General features: G+C 35.9%; 1 protein-coding gene across 2 annotated transcripts in view; it reads left to right on the forward strand.

Moving 5' to 3' along the window:
* TPR (translocated promoter region, nuclear basket protein) overlaps positions 1–7,662 on the forward strand; it is a 69,148-nt gene that overhangs the window by 58,795 nt on the left and 2,691 nt on the right. For both annotated transcript variants that reach the window (XM_060295340.2, XM_030873025.3), the window contains exons 47-51: positions 1,235–1,341; positions 2,583–2,678; positions 2,819–2,975; positions 4,663–4,781; positions 7,413–7,508. In XM_060295340.2, coding sequence (XP_060151323.1) covers positions 1,235–1,341; positions 2,583–2,678; positions 2,819–2,975; positions 4,663–4,781; positions 7,413–7,508 — 575 coding nt within the window. The remainder of the gene's footprint in view (positions 1–1,234; positions 1,342–2,582; positions 2,679–2,818; positions 2,976–4,662; positions 4,782–7,412; positions 7,509–7,662) is intronic.

Consider the following 7,662-nt stretch of genomic DNA (forward strand, 5'->3'; position numbering starts at 1 on the left):
AAGCACAGAGATGCTAACAAATTTTCCAGAGGTCAGACAGCTAGGAAGTGACTGTTTGTTTATTTCAGACCAGTCTGGCTCTAGAACCTATTTTAACGCTTGTGCTATACCACTCCTTTTAAAGAATAAAAAGACTTTCCACGTGGAAGTGCACATGTTTAATTGTGCCTGAAGTATCAGTTGCATGACAGGATGTACCTGAAGAATAGAATAAAAATGTTTCTACAAACTTGGGGAATGATTGATTTTTCTGTAGTATGTGGCAACATATGGCCGTCAAAACCAGTTTTAAATTTGCTCAGTTAACCACAACTCACCTCAGCTAACACAATTTTACAAGCCAACTGATCATTGTCAGCCCCATCCTTCCAAAAGTCAGCCAGTCAGAAACAGACTCACTCCTAAAGAACTGCTGAGTGCCAGCCAATCAACAACATTCTCACATAGCTCAGAAGAATTTAATGTCCTTCTAGTAGAAGAATAACTTATGGAGACATGTTTAAAAATTCACCTGAGACTGTCCTTAACTAAAGCAATAGTGTGAAACAGAAAAGAAAATAGATTCAAGAGTTACTACTGAGGTAGAATCCATAAACATCAGTAGCTGACTAGCCAAGAAAGGTTAGGGTAAGGAGTGGGCAAAGAGTGAGATAATGCTATTTTATATCCTGGATTATGGGCAGAAAGATGGATGGTAGTGTTATTAGGTCAGCGAGAAAACAAATTTCTAGCCATCTAATATTAAAGTTTTTTTCTAGACCTTGGGAGCCACCTAGTGAATTCTTTCAGATAAGAAATGGGCTCGAGAGGTGACCTGATTTATCTATGACTAAACGTTGAAAACTGAGACAAAACTTTTTTCATGACTTTATTCTTTTTTTGTTACATTTCGTGTTCAGTTTATGTTGCTTTCAATATATCTACATAGGGATTTCTAGCAGATTCAAGAAATGTGAGGTGTAGTTCAGGACAGCTGAAAGCTATTTATGTATAAATCATGTATATATAGATCACATAATATGAATCACACGATTTATATTGTTGCTAAATTCTTGACAACTGATATTTTGAAAATATTTTCATAAATGAGAATTCCTTTATCAACTTTATTTTCAAACTGTTTTCTTCCTACTTTGTTTATGCTTATTCTTCCTTCTTCCTATAGTCTTTCCATCATTGCAGTTTAAACAAGGTAACTTTAAGTGTCATCTTAAATTAATTTTTGTCTGTTTAGTTCCCCACAGGTTGCTGGTGTTCCTAGATTCCGTTTTGGGCCACCTGAAGATATGCCACAAACGAGTTCTAGTCACTCTGATCTTGGCCAACTTGCTTCTCAAGGAGGTAAATCGCTAAATAAAAGCTTAGCTCTCCTGGATTTGCATGTATTTTGATAATAAGCTGTTCTGACATGATTTTTTTTTAAGTGAACAAATATTAATGTAAAAAAGTCTATATCTAAATAAACCTTATCCTAATTTATGGAAGAAGCTATAATATATTTACTGCTTATTAAGCACTGCCTTACATATTAGTCTTTCCAACAAAATTTTCAGTTCTTTGGGCATAATGACTAGCTTTTACATTTGTATCTCTTTTGGCTTTTAATATAGTATCAGGAGTATCTGTTGTGCTAATAAATATACCTAGGTACTAACCAGCCATTTGAAAGTTGTTGGAAGGAATACAGCATATTTTTTGTTTAGTTTGACATTTGACATTCCTAGTTAAGTGTATAAAACTAGTTAGATATTTTCCATTAACACTAAAAATAAGAAAAATAAAATGTTAAAAAAACGTGGAATAAAATGACCCCTAACATAACCAATAGCAGTTGGTTATTTGGACATGAATTGTGCTATTTCTGGAATTAATTACCTTTTAATCATTGGTTGGCATTCATAGAACCCGCTATATTTCTGGGAAGCAATTATGGCATTTTGTAAGTGAATAGGGAATGCATACTGCTTTAATAATAAGCCCAAAACAAAGATTAATCTGCAGCCCTCGTGTAAGTCATGCAATACATCTTAGTCCCTGGTGGTTTAGGATGTGAGGTCTAACACTGCTTCCCTCTACCAATATGAAATTGTGAGTTGACTTCAGAGGAATTCACAATTTTATGTGGCTTTATTATAGGACACTTCCAAGACTTGGAAGTCAGATCTAGGCTTAAATTGGAATGCTACCAGTTTACTAGTAACTTTGGGAAAGTTAATTAATCTCTTTGAAATTCAGTTTCTTTAGCGAAAAGGAGACTAATAATACCTTGCTGTTTTGGTGTAGAGTAGATTCAAACACAGTACCTAGTTCATAGTTGGGCACTCAGTAAAGTTAGCTTGTACAAAACTTATAAGAGGATTTTAGCTGTTTTTTATTTAGGGTTACTTAAATTAGTGTTAGGGAGCTTAAAGGAAACATTTAAATTGTATTTACATTTTTGAGGGGTTGATTTTTGCTTGATGGGCTAATTGTGGGCTCCAACAAATTTGTGTGTCTCCACTGATTAGTTTTTTTCTTTTAGATGTCTGGGATATTGACAATATTTTGTTCTTTCAATCATTAATATTCAGAATTGTCTTTAGGTTTGGGAATGTATGAAACACCCCTCTTCCTAGCTCACGAAGAGGAGTCAGGTGGCCGAAGTGTTCCCACTACTCCTCTGCAAGTAGCAGCCCCGGGTAGGTATCAAAGGCAGATCAATAGATTATGTGTTATAATGGTAAAATGGAAACCTGTGATATATCTTCTAGCTAAAAATTAGAGAAACCACAAAGTTGTTAAAGTTTTCATTGCTTTTCTGGTCTTTCATTTTTTCAAGTGACTGTATTTACTGAGAGTACCACCTCTGATGCTTCAGAGCATGCTTCTCAGTCTGTTCCAATGGTGACAACATCCACTGGCACTTTATCCACAACAAATGAAACAGCAACAGGTGATGATGGAGATGAAGTATTTGTGGAGGCAGAATCTGAAGGGTAAATGTTTACCGTGTAATTTTTGCTTGCTTAAACTTGTCAGACTTTTACATTTTTTTTTTTTAAGCCAGGAAGCAACAGTCTCTTGAGCTGTGTTTTCAATAGCATCCTGTTACAAAAGTAAACCAAGCCATATATTTTGGAAAACTAATATTTGCACAAAATATCATATTTTAAGACTTAAGACATTGTTATTACAGAAGACAAATAATTTTTTAAAAGGTTCTCTCCTTGAAAATTGCATGATGCATTCTAGAACAAAGTATTCTTTAGAATCACCCTTCCATTAATATCTCTGCTTGAACTTTTCCCCAAGAAAGAAGGCTTTCTGTGAAAATTAGGAAATATTAGGAAATGACTCAATTTTCCATTTAGTAGTGGGCTCTCAAGCAAACCTCACCTATTTTTTATTTACGTGCATTTAGAACTTGGTCTGAAACACTAACTTGTTAAAAATCAGAAATCTTCAAGACCTGACTGTTTTTAGCACATCAGTTATAAGCAAAGTTTAACAAAAGAAGTATTTCATAACAAATCATCTGGGCTTTTTTAAACCAAAGGAGGTGGAGTAATTTAATGGAAAGAACCATTGGACAGTGGTTTTGGAGAAGTTTAACTTTCAAGGTGGAACCTGATTCTTCATAAAATAAAAAAAGTTGGACTGCTTCATAGTCAGAAGCATAGCTATAAGTAGAACCCAGATTTCCTAGGTAGAGCTCAGAGGTTTTGTTTTATTTAGCAACGTTTTCTTAGTGTAATTACAGGCCAACTCTAGTATATAAGAAAAAAGGCAGGTCTATTATTATGCCTCTAACACAGTGCTGCTTAATTTGGGGAAAGTTACAGATCCTGCTGAAAATACTAGCTGCCTTTAATTCCATACCATGTATGCAGGTCCCTTTATATATGTCATTTCTAAACCACACAGTGTCTCTGCAAAGTATTATCTCCATTTTACAAATGAGAAAGCTCAGACTCTGAACATTAAAATAACTTGCGTAGGCTGCACTTCACCAGTTCTTCTCAACTTTAGCAGAGTCATGAGAGTTATCTTTCAGGTACATTGTTATTAATAAGTGTACTAAAGTTTGCAGACGATAAAAACTGGAACAGATTCAAGTTATTCTTGTACTCTTATCTCCCTCACTTGCTTTTTGATGTACTTTCTTGAATGGGAGAGAGAGAGAGAAAAATGGAGTTATAGCTTTGAGCCAGGAATTCACCTACCCTAGCCTGTCTCATCTAGGCTAGAGCCCATGGTGAAATAGTGGTATATTACTAATAGTTGTAACCGTTGTGAATTATTTTAGTACTCTGCTTTCCTAGAAAGTTGTTTTGTGATGTATCAAAATCTGGATAATATATCTGTTGTGAATATCAAGAATGTGAACATCTTTTGTCAAAAAGAAAAAACAACAACAGCAAAAGAGAGGAAAAAGCAAAAATTAAAATTGAAACATGTCCTAGTGAGAAAAGGAGTGAGGAAAACGGAGCTTGAGCTCTCTTTTCCCCTGCCTTTTAAAAAAAATGTATGGTTACCAATATCAGAGACTGCAGTTTTGAGTTGGAGGGGAGCTCTGGGTTATTTAAATGGTAGACTATCGAAAAATAAAGTTTGGGAAAAATTTAGGATACATTCTAGGATCAGTTTTGTATTTTCTAATCAATTTTTGTTTTCCTTTCTTAGTATTAGTTCAGAAGCAGGCCTCGAAATTGATAGCCAGCAGGAGGAAGAGCCTGTTCAGGCATCTGATGAGTCAGATCTTCCTTCCACCAGCCAGGACCCTCCTTCCAGTTCTTCTGTAGGTAAGTTCCTGCTCTTGACTACAGTACAGCTTTTATACATCAAACTTGTTTGCAAAAGATCCTGCCCTGTTAGTTACAATTGATAATTCTTTTTTCCTTGACTTTTAAAATGCTTCATTTAAAAGAGAAATTTTATTTTATTAAAAGGAACTTGGCTTATATTAATGGGAATTGGTTACATTAGAGGTGCTATAGGGGTTGTGAGGGGTGGGTTATTAGGAGAGAAGCTAAGGAGTAGTACTCCAGGCCTCCTGCCTGTGTTTAAACCAGAGCAGCTCCTTTTTTATTTCTTCTGCATATTAGGTTCTACATGAGATTTGGTATGGAGGGTTGAGGGTTGGGAGGCCTGTTGCTTCAAAAAAAAAAAAAAAAAAATTGAAATTTACTGATATAAATAGTTCTAAAGTTTGGTTTTTCATGTTTTTGAAGTTAACTTTGAAAAGGGCTATTTTATGTATCTTTCTTGCAATAAAAATTAATTCTGCAGGACCTTTTAAAAATTAATTAACATTCATTGAGCACTTACTGTGTGTCAGACAGTATTCTAAGCCCTTTACCTATATTTACTCGCTTAATTCTCACACCAACCCAACATGGTAAGCACGCATACCCATTTCACAGTAATGGAAACTGAGTCACAAAAGGTTGAAAAATTCCTTCCAAGTCACATAGTGAGTAAATAATGGGCAAGCCAGGATGCAAACTCAAGAAGTTCGACTCCAGAGACTCCACTCTTAAACAGTATACTACACTAGCTTATCTATCTCAAAGTTTTTAGGTAGGGAATTACTTTTATTATTGAAGAAATACATACTCAGTCATCCTCTCTGATTGTTTTCATTTTAAATGGTTTATAGCATTAATCCTCAAACTCTGTCGTAGAACCTTCAGGTTTTATGGAAGACCTGCTCAGTTACTACTTTTTTCAATCATGGAACTTTCCTATCTCAAGATATATTCTCCCTTTTAGACGCTTTTCTGTGACACATCAACCTATAGCCAACATCCCCAGGTTCAGATCCTGTATCTGCCTTTTAACAGCTAGTAACTTTAAATCTCTGCTCATTTCATTGTGAAATATGGGCATTCATAGCTCATCTTGCAGTCAAGATTTAAAATAATGTATGTAAATTATATCTCAATGCTTTACACACAGTAAGAAAGCCCCAAAAAATTGTAGCTGTCATAGTTACTAGTAAAACAGTAATATTATTAATAATACAATACAATAACTGAAGTTCTGTGCCTCCAGTTATATCCTGATGTCCCATGAGAATTGTCTTTCCTCAGCAGGAGAATTGGTACTAGCTATATCTTATCAGAGCTTGCATAAGAAAATATGGTTCTTGTTCCCTTTTACAGTATAATATGAAATTAGGGTGTTCTTAAATTTATTTGACAACATAAAATACTAAACCTCCCCATCTAAGCAATTATCCATTTGGTCCCCAAATACTTAAGTGCCCACCGAGTGCCAGGCAATTTCACAAAAACATTACTAAGAAAATGGTATTTAAGGAAAGACCTGAAAGAGGTAAGGGAGCAAAGCTGTGCAGCTATTCAGGGGAAGGTGTTCCAGGATGAGAGAAATAGTAGATGCAAAGTCCATAAGGCAGCGGTGTGATGTGTTCAGGGTCAGCAAGGAGGCCTTTGTGGCTGGAGCACAGTAAGGACAGAGAGAGACTAGCAGGAGGTAACAGGGTGGGGGAGGAAAGATCTAGGAGACCATTGGAATTTCTTTGGCTTTCATGGATATAGCAGGTTTTTGGAGGGCTTCAAACAGAGTGGTAACATGATCTGCTTTAAAGACTTAACAGTATCAGTTTTGCTGCTGTGTAGAGAAGAGACTGAAAGTGAGTAATGGACAAACAAAGAGAAAGTTTGGAGGATATTGCAATAATTCAAGGTAAAAATGATGTTTTAGACAGGATGGTAGAGTCAAGGTCATGAGAAGTAGTCAGATTTGGGATATATATTTAAATTAGAGCTTGCGGGCTTCCCTGGTGGCGCAGTGGTTGAGAATCTGCTTGCCGATGCAGGGGACATGGGTTCGTGCCCTGGTCCAGGAAGATCCCATATGCCGCGGAGTGGCTAGGCCCGTGAGCCATGGCCGCTGAGCCTGCGCATCCGGAGCCTGTGCTGCGCAACGGGAGAGGCCACAACAGTGAGAGGCCCGCGTACCGCAAAATAAATAAATAAATAAATAAAAATAAATTAGAGCTTGCAAGATTTTCTAATGATTGGATTGGGGACATCTGGAAAAGAGAAGAGTCAGATATGACTCATGTTATATTGTAATGGACTGTTGTTTCCTGAGGGATGTGGTATTTTGTTTCCCATTGTATTCCCCAACCCCTAGCACAGTGTCTGATAAATGGATAGGCACCAAGTACATATTTATTATTAAATTAGTAGAGTGAATGAATGAAAAAAGTCAAAAAGAACTTTTTTCTTAACTTTTTACCTTTTCTGTTTGTTAAATGTCCCTTGTTAAAAAAACAACATTTAAATATTGAAAGCAATGGGCACCTCTGCATTTTATCCATGCATTCATTTAGTAATTAGTTTTTGTCACTATAACTGCTTTCTTGTTTATTAACTTGCTTTCTTGTATATTAATGCTTTTCTTAGATACCAGCAGTAGTCAGCCAAAGCCTTTCAGACGAGTAAGACTTCAGACAACATTGAGACAAGGTGTCCGTGGTCGTCAGTTTAACAGACAGAGAGGTAAATTTCTAACATATTGATCACGTGATAGGATGTAGGATAGTAATAAATGGAATGAGTTTTCTAATCCTTAAGCCTCCAATGTGTATCTAGTTTTTTTAAAACGTTCCAAGGGTTGATTAAATAAGTATACATTGAGCATATGATGTTTACT

Source organism: Globicephala melas, chromosome 1 (genome assembly GCF_963455315.2).
Source record: "Globicephala melas chromosome 1, mGloMel1.2, whole genome shotgun sequence".
In the NCBI taxonomy this organism is placed as follows: domain Eukaryota; kingdom Metazoa; phylum Chordata; class Mammalia; order Artiodactyla; family Delphinidae; genus Globicephala; species Globicephala melas.